Source organism: Chondrus crispus, genomic scaffold (assembly GCF_000350225.1).
Source record: "Chondrus crispus Stackhouse genomic scaffold, scaffold_27, whole genome shotgun sequence".
Taxonomy (NCBI): Eukaryota; Rhodophyta; class Florideophyceae; order Gigartinales; family Gigartinaceae; genus Chondrus; species Chondrus crispus.
Window position 1 is genome coordinate 307,268 of NW_005179169.1, and position 18,558 is coordinate 325,825.

The following is an 18,558-nucleotide window of genomic DNA, read 5'->3' on the forward strand; positions in this document are numbered from 1 at the left end:
CAGAGAAATGCCCCCCCCCCCCCCCCCCTGTCACAACTTCACCCACCATGCCAGACCGCCCGCGCCGCGCCCTGCGCCTGCTCAACCCCCGCTCGCGCCACAAAACGCCCCCGCCCTCCGCCTCCGACCTTTCCCCCTGGGCCTCCCCCTCGCCCCGCACGCAGTCACTGACCCCGCCACCAACCCCGGTGGTCACGCCCCCTTCAGACGCCTCCGCTACCTCTCGCGGCTGCGAAAGCCTCCCCGCCGCTTGGCGCCCCGACGCCCCGCCCACACACGCGCCCGACCAGCTCGACCAGCTCGACCAGCTCGACCGGAGGGACCGCCGCGTCGGCCGACGCTTCCAGCCGACCTCAGAGTGCGCGTGCTCTGCGCGCCGCCCCGAGCCCGCCGCCGCCGACGAGCCGCGCCGCATGGACCGCATCACGACCCCGCTGGACGCGCATTCGGGGCCCGCGTCCCCGCCACGCGCCTCCCCTGTCCCTGCCCGCGCCCACGGAGAGACGGCCGCCTACACGCAGATCCCGCCCGCAGTGCTCGACGTGCTGGCGGCAATGCGCGCCGCGCAGGAGCAGCAGACGGAGCTCGTCGAGGCGTCGCTGTCCGCGGCCGCCGCGCAATCGGCGCGCGTGGAGGCCGCGCTGGACGCGCTGCGCGCGCGGGATGTAGCGCGCCGGCCAGGGCCAGCGGAGATCGTGCTTGTCTCGCTTGTTAATGCGCTCGCCGCTGTGCTGCTGTATGTTTTTACGTGGCTTGTTGCTAAGCCGTGCGGGGGCGTGTGGAAGGTCGTTAAGAGAGTCAGGGGGGAGGAGGAAAAGAGAAATGTTTGTAGGAGGAGCTGGAGACTGTCCGGTGTGGATGGGCTCGGGAGTGATCCGTTTCTGAGCGGCGCCGCGAAAAGACTGTCGTATTCGGCCGCTGCATTGCACGATTAGAGCTTTTCGGTTCTTCGGCGCAGTTTTAGAGAGCGCGGGGGCGCGGTTGTTTGGAATCAGGACGATAGCTTGTGAATAGTAGAAGGGTGTACGTAGGGTGTACGTAGGGTGTACGTAAACAAATACCCAAATCGTGATAATTGTGAAGTACAGTATTGCTTTGCGTCTTACTCGATCGGTGTACAGTTCTTTAGATGATGCTCTCTATCCTGCACAGGGCATTTCAATGGTATGTTTCAGTACCTTTGTAGCCCATAGGCTAGCTTCATCCGCGATAGCGTAGGGATGTCAGAGGAGCTATTGGGGGCTAACTGCCTCTACGTTTTAATCATTTCCTGTGCTTTCCGCGATATGTTCAGAAGTAAGATGCCTTCGATCTTCTCGGTCGCGCCGAGTTTCGTCGGCGAGATTCTTCCTTTCGAATCTCTGCTAATCTTGTCTTTTCTAGTTTCTTCTTGTTCTTTTCCTCCAATTCTATCAGCGGCGCTAGGTGAATGTCTCTTATCCTTGAGGCCAGGGTCTGATCCCGAATCGTCTGCGTACTTTCCAGGGCAGCTGCCAGTTGCTTCATCGATTCCGAATCAGAGCACTCCGGCAACAACGCGCCAGTTCCTTTTCTCTTGTACCCAGAGTAGATGCGCGTTTTCCCGACCTTGTAGTGAACCCTCCTCTTGCTACACCGCCCCATCGGAAGGAGACGATACCCTTTCGCTTCGATCGCGTTCTTCTGATGGGTGCACTCTAATTCGGCCTCCCTGATTGCGTCCCTGATGCTTTGAGATGTCTCCGCCGCCACATCGCAGAGACTCAGCATGATGCCCAACCTCACGTTCCAATCCACGTTCGTGACGAAATCCAGGCCGTTCTCAAACCTCCCCAAAACATTCTCATGGTGGTCGTAGCAATCCAGGAAAGCGGCGCGATTACTTCCGACCAAGATTCGCAGGCTTTGAAACCAAGTCGTCGCCAAGCTCTTCTTCGTGGCGGCGCCGATAGTCAGGAGCAAAGTCATGATAAGATCGCGCAAGGCCAAGCAAGCGCGCGCATCAACTTCAGGCTCCACTACGGCGCCTTCGAGCAGGCTCGGGGTCAAATCTTCGTAAGTATCCTCCGAGATCTCCTTTAGCGGAATGACATCCTTGAAAGCCTCGAAAAAGTGCGCCACAGACGCCATCTGCCATTTGCGCTGCACTCGCTCACGTTCGGAGAGTTGATTGCGAGCGGGATGTTGCAAATTTATGGCGCTAGAGGATGCTGGCGGTCTAGACACAAGATCGATGGGGGCCTTGCCATTGGCGTGAATGGCCGGCGAAGTGCGGTCGCTGATGGTCGGCAGGGTGCCGTTGATTGCCTTCAACGACGGGTGCCCATGCTCTTGAGCGGCGCCACTGCCCATTTTTTCGCGGACTCCGACTTGGGGTCAGGTTCACAAACCGCGGACGAGACCAAGGAAAGAACGCTAGGGTCTGATAGTCAAGGCCTTCGTCCGCGCGAACAAAACAGAACCACAGAACACCGCGGAACGGTGCGTGCAGCCCCGCAACAGCGAGAAGAGAGTTGGCGGACGATCCGCACGCCGGTGACGCAGTCGCGGAAGTTGGATGGCGCACCGGCGGACAAAGGGAGCGCCTGAGCTACTGGGAGGAAGATGTGGCAACTGGGAGACGAGTTCTTCTCCCCGCAAGCATGCCGAGGAAGTGTGTGCTGCTGGAAATGCGGAATGGAGGGGAAAGCGATGTGATGGGTTTTGATGTCCAGCTGGTCGGTGGATTACACGCAGGTGCCTAGGTGCCTGGCACTTTCACACTGTGGCCACGGGTGTGGTATGGAGCAGCAATTTGCGCCAATGTGATTGGGGCGAGTTGGGCTTGGGCGCGCAAGGGCGAATGATTTCTCAGTTATTTTTGGCGGTATAGAGTGCAGGCGTAAATACGAGTTCATGCCATTCCCGCCAAAACTATTTGTCGAGTATAGGAGGTATCCTTGCTTCCTGCGTATATCTATAAGTGAACCCTCTCGATATGGATACGCTCGGTGGACGTAATCCGTATCCATTTGCAGAGGTTATTCACATCCGGAGACCGTATCATAACAGTGTCACGGTGACCTGCATCTCTCAGAATGTCTGTGCTTTACTTAAAAAATGTATTTATCGTCGTCTGGACTGTGCAATTCCCCGTCTTGGTACGCAGAGATATCGGGACGAAAACCATACTTTCCGTTGATGATGCGGGACATGACAGCTTGAGCAGGAGGTTTGGAAGGGGAAAACCGTACTGAGGCCCACTTCGCACCCCTAAATCGTTTCTCAGACGAAAGGCAGCACTGAAGCATACCAAAAAACAGAGGCATCGACTCTTCTTCGATCTTTGGGAGTGATGAAACCCCCATAAAGCTATTGGCATGTCGACGAAGAAATTGCATTTGCAAAAGAAGGGAAAGTGGATAACATTGAACAGCTAATGACTTTTTTGAGCACCTACTTTGGTTGCTTTCATGAAGCGTCGGGCTGCCTTCGTCTTAGAACAGCATTCCGAGTAACGTACCTGTGTCTAGACCACAGCGTCCTTCCGTTTGGCCTTGCTGGTCCTCCCATATCCAACGTTTCATTCTAAAATCTAGCCGTATTTGAGCTGGCGTTCTGTGTCTGGCACAGCAGCGAAAATGTAGGATCGGTGGCTGTCGTGCCCCCATTCCCATATCGATACCAGGAATCGGAGATGATACGGCTATGTCATGCAGTAGGTCCTTTCAAATGTCAGACTCACTTCTGTGGTTTTTACACGGGTCCGTGTGCCTGCAAATATATTTTGGTGAATAATTGAACCAAGAAAGATTAAAGTCAAAAGCTCAAAAGGAGGCCATACTTAAGAGTATAGCACAGAGACACTGAGCCTATGAAGTTGACAACCTGTGGGAGAACGGGAACGATGAGGTTAGTAGTAGCCGCGCTCGTCGCACGCAGCGGCGGGGGAAAGGAGTCGCGAGAGCGAGGGGGATGGGGATACTTCGGATGTCGAGTCTCGAGACTTTTCGCCGGCGCTGTCGGAGGGTAGCAAGTTACCCCCGAGGGTCGGTCGGGATACCGCCCTCGGATTTTTATATATCCGGATTTCCCGCCGGCGCGTCGAACGGATAATTTCCCTTTTTCCCAGATTTAGGGCTAACCAAATAAAGTGCAATTTCTATCTTCCCACACACCCCCTGTTGGCCCTAAAATTGGGGCACGCGGCGCCGGCCGATCCGCCGTCGGCGCCAACCCTATATGGATCTGACGCCGCGCCGCCGCTGCTCGGTACTCGATCCCTTGTCCTGACCACGCGGCGTTCTGGATTTGCGTAGGGTAAGGGCGCTTGCATCTTGAGTTATCCCCCTTTCTCTCGCCGCGCCCTTTCGGACCCCCAAATCCACCGCAGACCCGCAGCTTCCGGTAGTCACCACATGCGCACGCCCACCGCCAGCCCTCACTATACACTGGCTCAGTTCAGCGTCCGCTCGATCTCGCGCACCGCATCGCTACTCCGCTTCTCACACCACGTCACCGCTCCGCTTCTCACACCACGGCGCCGCTCCGCTTCTCCGGCACATCGCCGCTCCGCTTCTCACATCACGTCACCGCTCCGCTTCTCACACCATGGCGCCGCTCCGCTTCTCCGGCACATCGCCGCTCCGCTTCTCCGCCATCACTCCCGCGCGCTGTTGCTTCCCCACCTCCGAGCTTCCACCAACGACGGGCCGTTTCCTCCGCGAGTCAGCGCGCGACCTCCTCGAACCTAAAGAGTGCCGGCAGGCCAGGGATCGGGGGTCGTGCGCTTCCTTGCGTGATGGCAGGCCTGTGGCTCGTTGAGGGTAAGGGGAGGCTTGCGGTCGAGATGATGGCGTGGCTCGGAGGAAAGTGGAGGTCTAGCGAAGTCCTCGTCGTGGCCCGGGGCCTCGAATTCACCTTCAGTCGGGAGAGGATTGCTCAGAGGCTGAGCATCGGGACGGAAACATCTAAGGTTCTTCTACGTTGGCTGTCGGATAGGAGAGGGAGGATGTTTGAGGTTGCGTTGTTGGAGAGATGGGGCTTGCTTAACGCAATGGGCGTGTCGGAGCACGAGCAGCGCCGCTGGGAGGTTCGAAGGGTGGTGATGGCTTCCGGAAGGACTCACGGCTTCCGCCCGGGTCAGTACTACGCTTCACATCGGAGCGTAGGCGGGCGCAAGACCTTTTGGAAAGTGGACTTCTATACTCTCCAGGCCAGCGTGTTGTCCGTATTGGATTCGGCAGGAAGCCCAGTTACCAGCGACATGGAAGTGACTTGTCCGGGTGGCCAGGGGAACTGCGAAGTTGAGCTCGTCTTTGGTACTCGGAAGACAGCACAGGCCTTGGAATGGCTGGACGAGTACTGTACCAGTCATCAAGACGATTTCGTTGTTATTGGGGGTCCCGGGCATCGCGAAGCCACTGGACTCACTAGGCCTTATCGTACGCACCAGGCACTCTTCTGCCGCGCAACACACAGCGAGTGCGTGCGTGCTTCCTTCGCTAACGCACTACACTCCGTTGTAGGGGAAGATCCGGCACTTGGAATGCTCCGCAAAGGACCCATCAACGCTCGAAGCCTTGCAGAGTTGCAGACCTGGAATGAAAAGCATCTCGGGAGGTATCGCCTCAAGAAATGCAGCGTCCCCGTGCTGGAAAGTCTTGCGGAGTGGATGGTCAACAGGGTGGACGGCACTTTCTTGATAAGAATCGTCGCTCTGGATGACCTAGGTGAACGTTTAGACCACGTGGTGGTTCTTGACGCCCAAAAAGGCCACGTTCTAGATCCGGTTGAGCGCTTTGCGCTTGATAATCGCCCCGGAGTGCTGGGTGCATGCCTTGGAATTGGTTGCGATGGCTTTGAAATTGCTGAAGTTCGGAAGCTTGAATTGCAGCCAGTCAGGAAAGGGAAGAAGAATCGCAGGAAGTCTGGAAAACAGCGCAGTGAAAGCAGGAAGACAAAGAAGAATCACATGAACAATGATTTGGCTGGTAGAAGGACTAAGAGGATGAGGGTAGTGGAAGACGACAGCGATTAAACGAGTTCGAGAGTTACATTGGCATGCTCGATGCTCTTTTGATCCGCCTTGAGCCTTGAAGAACCTCATCTTCTAGAAGACCTTTCTGCATGATTCCATTGAGGATCTTGAACATTTCTACGTTCCTCTTGGTTAATGCATCGGCAGGGTTTTGCGTACCGCTTACCCATTGCATTACTGAAATTTCCCCGTTTTCGAAGGAATCCCTCATCCTTGCTACCGTCGGCCTCAAGCGGTAGTCTGCACCTTCGTGAAGGGTGGTCACGGTGGAGTACAACCCGTGTGAGTCCACCGTCAGCACGAAGGGAAGCTTGACTGGGGCTTTGTGAAGAGTTTGCAGGCTCTCTGCCATTAGCGAGCCTCGGTCTGATGACGTTGCGGCGGCAAGAATCTCTGCCCCCATGGATGAAAAGGCAACACGCTTCTGCTTGCAACTGATCCAGTCAAGGACGTGGTAGATCCCCGCACCCCCTGCTGGCAGGTATAGGCCGGAGACATACCCTGTCTGCCCGTATGAGGAGCTACCTTGACTGGCATCAGAAAAAGCGAGGTAGGAAGGATTGACGAGAGATGACGGCGTTCGAAATAGGAGCGTCGGGGAAAGCGCTTTGATCTCCACAAGCAACTTGTTCCCGTTTATAAGATCGGCCACCTTCAAGCGCCCAACGGCTTGCTGAAGGTAGCTGGCTGCGAAAGCCGCTTGCGGGAGAATGCCATGTCCGAGGAAATTGAGACTTCCGGCGAGAGCTTGGTATGAAGTCAACTCTGGAGCGGTGCACTTGTCTTGGTGTCGTCTTCTTCTTTCCTTTGAGACTTCGATCGGAAGAATTTTGTCCACGTACTCTTGCATATTAATGCTTAAAGAGCCGGAAGGCTCCTGGTGGATATGAAGACGATTGAAGATCAAGTCCTTGTTCACGACGTAGCGTCCGACAATGAACCGGCGAGAGATAGCTTCGTGAAATTGATGGATGTTAGGAAGAACGCCAACCACGAGGAAGTCATCGACGACCTTTGCGACCAGTAGGTTTATCGATCCCTCCGCATTGTATTTGGCGAAGAGCTGAAGAAGGCCTGGGACTTGTACGAACCCTTGCGTGGACATCCATTCCTCGGCGACGAGTTGCCATAGGCGTCCGGATTCTACAATTCCATAGGCCGGCTTGAGTATCTTCCAGACTGTTCGAGCAGAAGATACCCAACCTTTCGGGGGTCGGACGTATATGTCCCGGGGAAAGTGGCCAGCTTGCAAGTATGCTCCTTTGATGTCAATGGAGGCAACTGAGAAAGACATTATTGCCGCGACAGAGAGAACGATGCGAATTATTGGGAACTGCGCTGTCGCCGAGTCTTTCCGGACGAATTCTTTGTCTCGATCCCGGTTCCCGTGTGGGACTAGACGACACTTTAGCTTCAGCTTTCCTCCTTCTCCGTCGGTCTTGACTTGGAAGAAGTGGTGGGAAGAAATCACATTGGCATGTCGTGGGAGATCCCCATACGGGACTTCCTTGTATGCCTCGGCTTGTGCGTAGTTTTCTTTCTCCTCAGCTATGGCCTGATCAACTATCCATCGCGGAGCAAATTGGAGTTTGAATTCAGAGGTGGGCTTGTTCCCAACCACTTCCTGAATTTGTTGAAGGACCTTTTGCTTCGACGATGCAAGATGAAAAGGCAGCCTCGACGGAGCTACAACGTCTGTGGTTCCGATGTCTTTTTCCGGCTGTGGGGGCTCATGAGTTGAGTTCAAATCGAGAGTGCTACTCGAAGTTGAGACTGGATACCGTGTTCCAAACAAGGAATTGCAGCGATCGATGGACCTTGTGTTGACGTCCAACAAAGGGTTGTTCAACCTCGTCGGCTTTGAGGATGCTAATAAGCTCTTTGATATGGGGTGGGAAGCCCACAGAGCCTCTTCGGTCCTGAACTCAGAGATGTCCGTCAGATCGCCGGGGGGCTCCAAGTCTGGAAGGCTGTCTACATTCGCCGCCTCCTGCTGCCTTGCAGACTCTTCCGGTCTGCTTGGAGGCGACTTGTCACTCACATTCGGCATCTCTTCCAACTCCGAGAAGAGCGGAGGGGGTGCCGATGTTGGAGGGAACATACCTTCTTCAAAGTCCTCATCAATGACGGAGTACGACCGTGGGAATACGAAGTCCATGTCATCCAACTCGGCAAGTAGAGGGGAGGACGGAGCTTTCCGAACGTCCTCGTATGCCGCTCTTATGGGCTTACCAATGTGATCCTGACGCCTTGAAAGGACGACGAAGTGGGGCTGTGGGTTCCGCACGTACGCGTGTTCCCACGAGCCAAACTTTGGGCCTCTCTTGAAGAAATACACAGGGTCATCACGTGATAACTGGGCGGCTTGAAGCGCTTGTGGACATCGGGACTTGTCCAGGAGCCTCAAAGCTCTTCGTGCCACTTGCTCGTTATGCGCAGTGATGAGATCAGCGGACAGCTTTGCTTGAGGGAGACCAACAAGCGAGGGGGTGTAACCCCGAGTCATCTCGAAGCTGCTCAGTGACTTGCTTCCATATAAGATGTTGCTCAGATACACGGCACGTGAGACCACGTCTTTCCTTTTAACTGAGTCAACACTGCACGCCGAGGAGTTTGATGCATCCTTTAGAAGACGTTGGATAAGCACACGGACAACCGCATTCTTCCGCTCCACGACGCCGAGTTTGTTATGACGTCGGGCTGGACGGGGTTCAAAACGTATTGAGAAGTACCTTAGGGCGTCGGCAAAACGGGAGTTGAAGAACTCGATATCTCCCGATATGATTGACGGTGCACCGTGAACGTTTACCCATGCGACTTCCAATTGCCGAGCTGCTTCGTCCATCTCACGGGTCCGCATCAGGGATGCTACTGAATAACCCGTATGGACATCCACCATATGTAAGATGGGGGCGTTCTCGAACTCCGCACAGAAGAAGAAGTCGAGTTGGACATGGTTGTTGAACGAGGCGAGTATTTTCCCAAAGGATATCTTCCGTGATTGGAGTGGGCGGCCTGTTTCTTTGCAGCTAGTGCACTTCTCGACGGCTCTCTGAAGCGCTTGTTTTAGCACAGGAGTCATAACCCCTCCTCGACGACACAGCGTCTCCATGTCTTGAAGGGCAAGGTGTGAATATCCATGAAGCTTGTTGGCAAAGCGACCGGCGATTCTGCCATATCGAAACCTTGCCTTCATGGTTTCTGCCGGCGGGATAGTGGATGCATATGAGACTTCCGTGGAGAAGAACGTCACAAAGGAGGATGTTTTCGACGGAACGACGAGAAGAAATGTGCGAACCGCATCGGGGTCACTCGACATTGTTGGTTCGGTGTATGTCTTGAACGTGAGACGTTTTGACGAGAGGTGTCTCACTCCTTTTGGAATAACCAAAAGGTTCTCCGGTCCAAGCTGGTACGAACGGTGAAGGATTTCGTTACTCAGAAGAAGGAATCCATCTCCTCTCGTAACGTAGAACGGAATTTTGACTTCCGTTCCACTCATGTCGGTCACAGGAAGGTCCCAAACTCCAATAGTGACCTCGGCGTCGCTACAATTCTTGCCATATCCGTGCAAGAACGGTTCACAGTCTAGCCTTCGAAGTTTGAACGGAATGTTCATGGCAGTGCAGAGGGCTGCGGCGCAAGAAATTCCTCCAACACTTCTGGGACATCCCGGATCAATAATGGGATTTGGATCCGGGATTCTCGGATTGATATCCGAGGAGGCTCCGGGATGGCTGACTAGGCTTGCCTGTTTGACGAGCCGCCGGAGCCTCTCCGAAAAAACGAGGGATGTGCCCCGGAGCCGCCGTCACTGGGGTCTCGGCGCGTCCTCTTTTTCTTAGTGAAGGCGCTAGGTTCTTTGCACTCTGCTGCCCCTCTGTAGTGACCACGCTCTCCGCAGTCATAGCAAATGGACTGGGTCTCGTGATCAGAAGGCAGCTGCCTCTTGCGACTGCCTCGAGATGCGTCACGACGGCTAGAGGGTGGACCCATTCGAGTGTCCTTCTTCTGCCCGTGACGCGAGCCGACTTCAGAGAGTCTGTCGAAGATGCTTGCAGGGCCAGGCTTGCCATGGGTGCCAATGAGAGACTTGACCTTGCGGTCAACTAAGGCTTGGACGTCCTTCATGGAGAACTGAGGAGCATCCATTGACGTTGTCTGGGTCAGATTCCTCAGCACGATCACCGCGTCGTCAAGGTTGAGCCTGCAAGAAGTATGCCGCGGCAGAAAAGAGTCTGCCACTGACGTCTTCGCAGCATTATTCTCTGCAGTCACCTTTAGGTCTTGGACTGCAATGTCCAAGGAGCGGATGAAGCTGATTGTTTGCGATCTGAAGTCGGACAGAGCCTTCTTGTAATCATCGGCCGTGGACTCTGACTCGCGGAGTGGAACATCAACCTTCTTCAGCTTCTCGGATATCTTGAGGACTTCCTCGAGATGCACCTTGGATACCTTTTCGGTGTCGACGACTGCCGACTCCTCCTTGTTTCGGGCTTCTGCATGCGAAATTAGTTGGAGCTTGGCATTGGTTAACGTTCCCTCCTCTATGTTTGCGTTATTGAGGAGGGTAATCGCCAAAACTTCACCTATCTGCGAAGAAGAAGAAGTGTTGGCGTGCAGCAAGTGCTTGGCTGCCAAACCTCGGAACCTCGAGACGAAGCTGGAGAGCTTCTCGTTCCTGTCTCGGCGACACGAGGTGACCTTCTGGTATGATGCGATGAGCCTTGTGACCATGGCAATCGGTGGGTCTACAGCGACAAGCTCGACGATGGAGAGTGCCGCTTGCACGGGATCATCCATCTGAAGGTAGTCGAGCTGTCCTTTGGACTGGGCTTCATCGACGATTGCCTTCTGAGCTTCCGGAAGGCCGCGCTCATAGAGCGTTCGTCCGAGGAGCTTGAACATCGTCTGAAAAGTGCGATCGGTGCCTTGGTCGTGGGCGACTTTAAGTGAGTCGACCCACTGTCCAACCTTCTTGCGCCAGGCTTCAAGATCGCCATCGGCGGCGAAGAGAGGCGGGTCGAAGAATCCTGATAATTTACTCATCTTTCCCCCTGGGCCCATAACTGTGGGAGAACGGGAACGATGAGGTTAGTAGTAGCCGCGCTCGTCGCACGCAGCGGCGGGGGAAAGGAGTCGCGAGAGCGAGGGGGATGGGGATACTTCGGATGTCGAGTCTCGAGACTTTTCGCCGGCGCTGTCGGAGGGTAGCAAGTTACCCCCGAGGGTCGGTCGGGATACCGCCCTCGGATTTTTATATATCCGGATTTCCCGCCGGCGCGTCGAACGGATAATTTCCCTTTTTCCCAGATTTAGGGCTAACCAAATAAAGTGCAATTTCTATCTTCCCACACAACCACTACAACTGCGGTTGAAGTAGAAAGTTTTATGAAGCTTGGACCTCGGGGATGGCGGTATTTCATCGTTCCTCGAGAACTGACTCCGTAGTGCGAAAGGCATACCAGCACAAAGCAACAAATCTGCTGGAATACTATTATTCTAACTTTTCCAGATTTGACGAGATCGTGCACGGCGAATGCTTCGTTAGAGTACAACATGTACAGTACATCTTTGTTGCTATGCAAGAAAGCTTATTGAGGGAAACACTCTCCCTCTACGGATACGGATACGGACATCTATCGAAGGCTCGGTCGATATTGAAAGATGGATGGAAGTTGTATTAAATGTCGGCGCGTAAGGAACCATTGCCAGCAAAAAAGTGCAAAGCTGTCCCCCGCTATTGTGCTAATCTGTGATAGCACGAAAACCACGACCTCCTCGACCGCCCTGACCCGCTTCCTTGGCAATCTCCTTCGGAATTTTTGCCCCCGCTTGCTCTAGGAGATGCGAAAGCGGTCCAAACAAATCTGCATCTGACTTCGTGGCTAAAGACCACGCAGTTCCCTTCTCACCAGCGCGACCAGTTCTACCGATCCGGTGAGTGTACGGTTCAATAGTCTTTGGCAACTCGAAATTCACTACATTGCGCACACCCTTAATGTCGATACCGCGCCCTACAACATCTGTTGCAATGAGAACCGGATAGCGGCCTGTTCGGAAACCTTCGAGAGTTTTCTCACGCTGCTCCTGTGATTTCCCAGAGTGCATTATCACAGGTCGAACGTGGGAATTTTCGCTAATGAGTCTTGACACCATTTCGCAGCCCCCTCTTGTGTTCACGAAAACCAGGGTGGGGGGCTGTAAAGTTTCGGCAAGCTCTAAAAAGCGTTCTCTTCGCCGATTTTCTGTCGTGAAGTATTCGACCCTCTGAATGATATTGTCTGCTGCCTTGCCAGTCTCTCCAATCAACACAATGACTGGTTCGTGCAAGTAAGTTTTAGCAATTCTCTCAACAGGTGGGGACATTGTGGCACTGAACATGAATGTCTGTCTTCGCTTGCTGCTTTCTTGTCCAAGATGAGGCATCGAGTCTAGAATTTCTGAAAGCGGCTCTTCAAACCCCATGTCGATCATTCTGTCAGCTTCGTCCAGGATCAAGTAATTGCAATTGCCGAGTGCCGCCATTTGCTTTGACAAAAGATCAATCATTCGACCGGGTGTGCAGACCACAATCTCGCATCCGTCTTGAAGTGATGCAGCTTGTTCTTCGAGCCCCTGTCCACCGATCACATGAACAACCCTATATCCCAGCGGCTTTGCAAACTTTAGAGCTTCCGCTTCGATTTGTAAGGCCAACTCCCGTGTTGGGGCTAGAATTAGTGCGTACGGCCCTCTCATTGCAATTTTTCTCGTCATCCGGGGCATCGAAGCAATATGTACAAGCATGGGCAAAACGAAAGCTGCAGTCTTGCCAGATCCAGTCTCAGCAAGACCAATACAGTCCCTCTTTTCAAGACCCACAGGGATTGTGGCCATTTGAATAGGCGATGGCTTTTCGTATTTGGCTACATCGCGAACCAGACGAAGTAAGGAATTGGGCAACCCTGTTTCATCCCACGAGCGTGCGGGTTTCGGTGTTTTCACATTTGATGCCCTGTACGAGATGACGTAGTCCTCTCGAAATATGCGCCAGTCTCTATCGGTCATTTCGCTACGCCGTTTTTGAGACCAGTGCCGTGCGTCGTACAAGTAAGAAGTTTTTCCCGTTCGCTTAGCAGAAGCTGGAACATCAGACATTCCTCCGATTCTTCCCCTGCCAAACTGTAATGTCGCAGCCGCGGTCTGCTTTCGTAGCATTATTCGATACTCATCTTCGCCCGCCATGGTGTCTTCCGACTGGTCCCAGTCATACCGAAATCGGTATCTTTCAGTCTGTGTGTTGCTCTCAGTTTTCTTCTTCTCTGGGATTCTCATGTAGTGTCTTCTAATTTCTTCCAGCTCCTTTTTATCAACCGTCGTGTCGCCGGGTGCTACCTCGCCGTTTCCGCTCCGTTCAAAGCGTGTTCTCGGGCGCTTAGCATTCCTACCTGCGTTTTCCCTGCCGTACGGGTCTCTTACGCCTCTAGCATCATGAGCATTTTGTCCGAAACCGCGAGAGTCTCGCCCCGCTTTCTGCGCAGCATTTTCGTCCTCTCGGCGCCTTTTGAGGCGCTCGAGTGCTGCTCGCTGGCGCTCTTCCTTCGAGACGAACAGGGGCTTCGAGGCTCTGGCCTGCTCTTCATCTCTCTTCCGTTTGAGGTCCTCGAGAGAAAGAGGCACGCGACGTTTGCTCATGTCCCGCGTGCCTAGGCTCGGGTAACACAATGGCCGGATACGCCCGATGCTTGACGGTGAGGCGGGGCCGCTGTACTGTACCAAGGGTACTGTGCGGTAGAATGGGAACTCGTCCTGTGGAGCATTTCTGAATGATTTTTTTCACAATTTTCAGAATAAGACGGGTGTTGCCCAACCTGGCTCAAGCACAGCCTCTCAAAGTCTTATCTTATGATTGTCGCCCTTCTCAGCTCCCCATCTCCTTTGCAGTGAAGCTCCGGTCCCACAACCGCTTCTCTGCACCAGACCCCCCGAGCTCACATTTCGTCAAGAAAACGTGACAGGCATACGTCGAAAGAGGCCCCTCCCTGGATCCGGCATTCCGCACTCGCGAATTGTACCGCTCTGGTTGGGTAAGTCGCAGCAGTATAAATATTTACGGGGAGAAACATGAGCTCAAGTCGAATTGGAATTGCTGAGGAATCTGCAGCAGCGTACGTATTTCCCTCCCCTCCTCTGAGATCCAGTAGCACGTACGTGCCCTGTGCAGTGTCGCGAAGTACTCAGAAATGCTCTCGCATTCGTCGACCCCGTTCTGCCCTTCAATCGAACTGGTTACATGGGGAAGCCCCAGTATGCCCATGCAACAACACAAGAAGAAGGAGAGTATCAACTAGATCTCAGAAATTTCACATTCATGGGCTTACCGGAAAGAGCTCAGAACAAAACGACCCCACCGAGGATGGGCAAACCACAACTGAAGAGCGCGACGGAAAGAAGGAATCCTGGTTTTCAGGTCTCAAAGTTTGGATGCGAGGGAAAGGGGAAGAGGAAAAAAAAGATCTTGTCAACGATGGCAGAAGCGCTGAGGAAGTAGGTGAAGTAGATGTCCGTAGTCAGCCAACGGCTCCGAATACGATGCCTCCAATCGAAGCAGGTGACGGGCCATCAGCTTCTCGTGAGGCCGATGCGTCCCGAGGCTCATTTCAATGGCCCTGGGCAAAGGATACCGCAACACAAGAAGTCGTCGAGAAGGACATGAAGGATCCCGACTCGCGCAGTGAAGACTTGGGTACCAGGAGAAAAAAGGCTACACACACTGATTCAAAGCCTGGCGCTTCCTTACCGAATAAAACAGGCTATAACGCATCGCAAAAGAAAAAAACTCAATGGAAGCCACCATGGGAAGAAACATGGGACAAAGTCGTGGAAGTCATCAGCGCAAAATGGCCTGATGCAGATAGTTCAAAGAAAAAAGAAACTGACCCGGGCATCTCTGCTGATACGAGTATTTCATCAGGCAGTGCAAGCAATGGAATTCATACGAAAACTACAGGTAACGAGCCATCCGCCCCACAAGGATCAAGCAGCATCCGAGAACTGTACAGTCCACCGGCTGATGCAGCTGATTCCAAATCAGAACAACCTCCACAACGACGCAAAGGACCGAAGTGGCCAAAAATGCCTTGGGTTCGAGGGGGCGATGAGGAGACAACCGCATCTGATACCAAAGCAGGGGTCAAGAGATCGTCTGGTCCAAGAATCTCAACAGTCGAAACCGTGACGTCGGAGGAGGAAGAGCGTGCAGACTCCTCGCGTGCGCAAACTAAGTCAGCTGTAAGCGAGGAGACACGAAGTGAACGGGATTCGTCTGCAGGCTCAGAGATCAGCCCGACGTCGACAATTAGCAAGAAGGAAGCGGACGACGGCAAAATTCCCAATACGCAAAGCTACGGCAACAGCGATAAAAAGCCTTCGTTGCAGCTGCCACCTGTACGATCTCAGTTGAAGGTGGGTCACATTGATGTCGCATCTATTCCGCAACGGGACGTCGCAACGATTCGGTTGATCTTTGGCTCAGAAACGTTCTTCGCGACAGAGACACTTTCACCACCTGGGGGTTTGATTTTCCGTGGCAACTTGAGAGGCGAACCAAAAGCAACTATTGCCAAGTTGGAAGACAGACTTACATCTCGTCTTGGAGACAAGTATACGCTGTGCTTAGCAGAAGGTGAAGAAGATTTGAGACCCGTTGTCGTTATTGTTCCGACTGCTCGAGACAAGCGACCTGCGACTCCACGACAGCAATTTTTTGCCATTGTCATAGCGTTCATGACAATAAGTACTTGTCTTGCGAGAGGGGTCTTTGCAGCATCGTACAAGCAAATGATTCAGCCTTATTATCCCATTGCCGGTGCATCGGTGTTTAAGAGGTTTTTCTCAGTTCCGAGTGCCATCTCCCTGACAACTGCAGCATCAATTTGGATAATCATTTTACTTTCCCAACTTGTTCAAAGGGTGGTGGCATCTCGATACGGAACCCGTGTTGCTCTGCCGTACTTCATTCCGTCATTTCAATTGGGCTCGTTCGGTGCAATTGTCCAACTGGCTTCACCTACACCAACCAGAGCTGCTCTTTTCGACATCGCATTCGCAGGGGCCGCCACACTCGTCATTGCATCGCTTGCTCTTTTGCTCATTGGTCTGCGGCTATCGACTATATTCTCTGGCGTGGTGCCTATTCCGATGTCTACCGTATCCAGCTCGTTGGTGATGGGATTTCTAACCCAGCAAGTCCCACACGGCCAAGTATTGGTGGACTATGGTCGTTCTCTCATTGCTCTTCACCCGCTGGCGGTGATAGGTGCAAACTGCCTAACGATCGCAGCGCTAAATTTGCTTCCTATGCGTCAGCTCGATGGTGGGCGGATCATTTCCGCTCTCTACGGGAGAAGAACAGCTGTGTTTGCCTCGAGAGTAACCGTTTTGTTCCTATTGTTGGCTAGTACGAAAAACCCATACTTTGTGGTGTTTCTAGCAGCTGTAACTTTCGGGCCTTGGAGTGTTGATCGGCCGTCAAAGAACGAGTTAACGGAACCAGATGGTGTTAGAACTATAGTGGGATACTTATTTATGCTATTAATGATTGGGGTACTTTTGCCTTATCCGGCCTGTAAGTTCTTCGGGACATTGTAGGATTAAAGAGGAATGATACAAGCGAGGCGTGGGTTGAGCCGAGCCTCTTGTTTTTGGAAGTGCAAAGAATCACTGGGTCTGTAGGTGTTTTACATCGCAACGCTACATTCAAACGCGCAACGACCGAGTCACTGCGCCCATGTGAGAAACATTTGTATTGTATTCTGTCTTTTCATCCAAATTGGCAGGAGCCATGGCTTCAGTCAGACGCCTCTCGCACCCACGTATTGTTTGGAAGCAGCAATCCGTTCACAACCTGATACGTCCATATGAATTGTGAGACCTTTACATCTTCCTCCGTTGTATATGTCGTACCGCTCCTACGCACTGAAGGGGTGTCTTTCAGCTTGGCATAGTAGTCTAAGAACAGACACAGCGAGATTGAAGTAACAAACACTCCGGCGTACAAAGAAGGGGTGCCCCGGAACCCGGAAACAATCCAATAAAAAATAAAAAAAAGAGTGCCATCAAAAGTGTAGACGAGTGCCATTCTACCAAGAGAGCATGTCACTCTTCCCCGAGCGCCTCCCAAAGATCTTACTCATGCCCTGCCCTGCCACGGTCCCGCATCAGACGTGCGTGGCTCAAAAAAAAAAACATCGTAGCAGAAATATTGCTTCAGTACCAGGTGGTGAAATTGTTGAAGCAAGTCTCTACGGATCGCGGATGCCCTGGATGCGACCACCAACTCTTGCCGGTTGTCCCCTGTCGTGGGAGACCCACACGGACGTGATTCCGGACGCGACAATAGCTCGCTCGACGAGAAGAGCGGATTGATGATCGCAACTTGACGAGGGTTCGTCAAGCAGCAAAACTTTGGGGTGCATGGCAATGCAAAGGCCGACCATAGCACGCTGTGCTTGACCTAAGTGACAAGAATTGGCATTTGGCGATGGCTAGAGGGTCAGTGATTTGCTTGCGATGTCGCTTCTCGCGGGCCTGCATCGCATGAGGAATATGGTTAAATACTAGGACAAAGACGAAGTGATGAGAGAAAGGGAATGTCGAACTCACCCCCAGAGAGCTCGGTCCACTTTTGCTGTTCGATATTGGGGCGATCAAGGCCTAATTGGCAGCATATCTCTACATATCGCTCGAGGCTTTCCTTAAGATTGAAATGCATGAGGGCTCTGGATTTAAAGTTTAGGGCCCTCTCAAACAGGTGGCGTGGGGTGCAGGGGTAGGAGATTCTGGTCTGCGGGACGTACATGACGTCGCGCCTCCACTCGGAAAAGCCCGTCGAGGACGGGGTGTGACCGTCCACGGAAACGTGACCGGCATCGTACGAATCGAGGTTGGCGATGGCACGCAGGGCGGTCGATTTGCCGGCGCCACTCGGACCCGTGAGGAAAAGTATCTCGCCGGGTTGCACCGTGAGGTCGAGGCCTGTGAGCACGGGCTTTTCGTCGAAGGACTTCGTCAGCGACCGGACGACTAGCATCGCATGCGGGCGACACGAATTGGACGTTGTGCGGGCAAGGGGGCCGTAGGTCAGCGGGGCAGGTATGAGAGAAGGGGATTAAAGAATGGGTGCGACTTTGCACGTCTCGCTGCGACGGGTATGTACCTTCGAAGGTACCGTTCCCCCTTCTAGTTACAATAAAGGTCGACCATTCAAAGGTACCGCGTGGGGTTGGTGTCGGAAGGAAATTTGTGTGGGCTTTGCTGGAGGTATGAGAAATGCATAGGCGCAACTCATGAGCAAGGGATGACAACTACGGTGGCGGACAGACTGTCTCTGGATGTGGGGCAGTCGGCGGTGGCGTGGTCGCAAGACGTCGTGGAACGGTTGCGGGGTTGTTGAGGATACCATGGGGGGGCCATGGGGGGGTAGATTGGTACATTCTCGCAGGCGGCGACGAGCGCGGATGCCTTCTTTCGCGAGTCCTCAAGGGGAGCCGTTCATGGCGGCATTCACGACGCGACAC

The 18,558-nt window shown here is 53.5% G+C and overlaps 9 protein-coding genes; 5 read left to right on the forward strand and 4 right to left on the reverse strand.

Annotated features, from left to right (window-relative positions):
* Nucleotides 1–1,109: 1,109 nt before the first annotated feature.
* CHC_T00005133001 (hypothetical protein) lies at nucleotides 1,110–2,109 on the reverse strand. XM_005716937.1 is given in 2 exon segments: nucleotides 1,110–1,290; nucleotides 1,291–2,109. The coding sequence occupies 1 exon segment, from the start codon at nucleotides 2,107–2,109 to the stop codon at nucleotides 1,291–1,293; it is 819 nt and encodes a 272-aa protein (XP_005716994.1). The 3' UTR covers nucleotides 1,110–1,290.
* A 51-nt stretch (nucleotides 2,110–2,160) lies between these two features.
* Nucleotides 2,161–2,568, forward strand: CHC_T00005134001 (hypothetical protein). Its single transcript, XM_005716938.1, has one exon. It carries the CDS (start codon nucleotides 2,161–2,163, stop codon nucleotides 2,566–2,568), a length of 408 nt encoding a protein of 135 aa, XP_005716995.1.
* Nucleotides 2,569–11,746: 9,178 nt separating this feature from the next.
* On the reverse strand, nucleotides 11,747–13,675 carry CHC_T00010142001 (DEAD box RNA helicase, putative). Its single transcript, XM_005716939.1, has one exon. The coding sequence runs from the start codon at nucleotides 13,673–13,675 to the stop codon at nucleotides 11,747–11,749; it is 1,929 nt and encodes a 642-aa protein (XP_005716996.1).
* A 598-nt stretch (nucleotides 13,676–14,273) lies between these two features.
* CHC_T00005136001 (hypothetical protein) lies at nucleotides 14,274–14,531 on the forward strand. The gene has a single exon (XM_005716940.1). It carries the CDS (start codon nucleotides 14,274–14,276, stop codon nucleotides 14,529–14,531), a length of 258 nt encoding a protein of 85 aa, XP_005716997.1.
* A 41-nt stretch (nucleotides 14,532–14,572) lies between these two features.
* CHC_T00005137001 (hypothetical protein) lies at nucleotides 14,573–16,689 on the forward strand. XM_005716941.1 is given in 2 exon segments: nucleotides 14,573–16,630; nucleotides 16,631–16,689. The coding sequence occupies 1 exon segment, from the start codon at nucleotides 14,573–14,575 to the stop codon at nucleotides 16,628–16,630; it is 2,058 nt and encodes a 685-aa protein (XP_005716998.1). The 3' UTR covers nucleotides 16,631–16,689.
* Nucleotides 16,690–17,173: 484 nt separating this feature from the next.
* Nucleotides 17,174–17,407, forward strand: CHC_T00005138001 (hypothetical protein). The gene has a single exon (XM_005716942.1). It carries the CDS (start codon nucleotides 17,174–17,176, stop codon nucleotides 17,405–17,407), a length of 234 nt encoding a protein of 77 aa, XP_005716999.1.
* Nucleotides 17,408–17,431: 24 nt separating this feature from the next.
* Nucleotides 17,432–17,575, reverse strand: CHC_T00005139001 (hypothetical protein). Its single transcript, XM_005716943.1, has one exon. The coding sequence runs from the start codon at nucleotides 17,573–17,575 to the stop codon at nucleotides 17,432–17,434; it is 144 nt and encodes a 47-aa protein (XP_005717000.1).
* Nucleotides 17,576–17,591: 16 nt separating this feature from the next.
* CHC_T00005140001 (hypothetical protein) lies at nucleotides 17,592–18,071 on the reverse strand. The gene has a single exon (XM_005716944.1). The coding sequence runs from the start codon at nucleotides 18,069–18,071 to the stop codon at nucleotides 17,592–17,594; it is 480 nt and encodes a 159-aa protein (XP_005717001.1).
* A 3-nt stretch (nucleotides 18,072–18,074) lies between these two features.
* CHC_T00005141001 (hypothetical protein) lies at nucleotides 18,075–18,224 on the forward strand. The gene has a single exon (XM_005716945.1). It carries the CDS (start codon nucleotides 18,075–18,077, stop codon nucleotides 18,222–18,224), a length of 150 nt encoding a protein of 49 aa, XP_005717002.1.
* The last annotated feature ends 334 nt before the right edge of the window (nucleotides 18,225–18,558 follow it).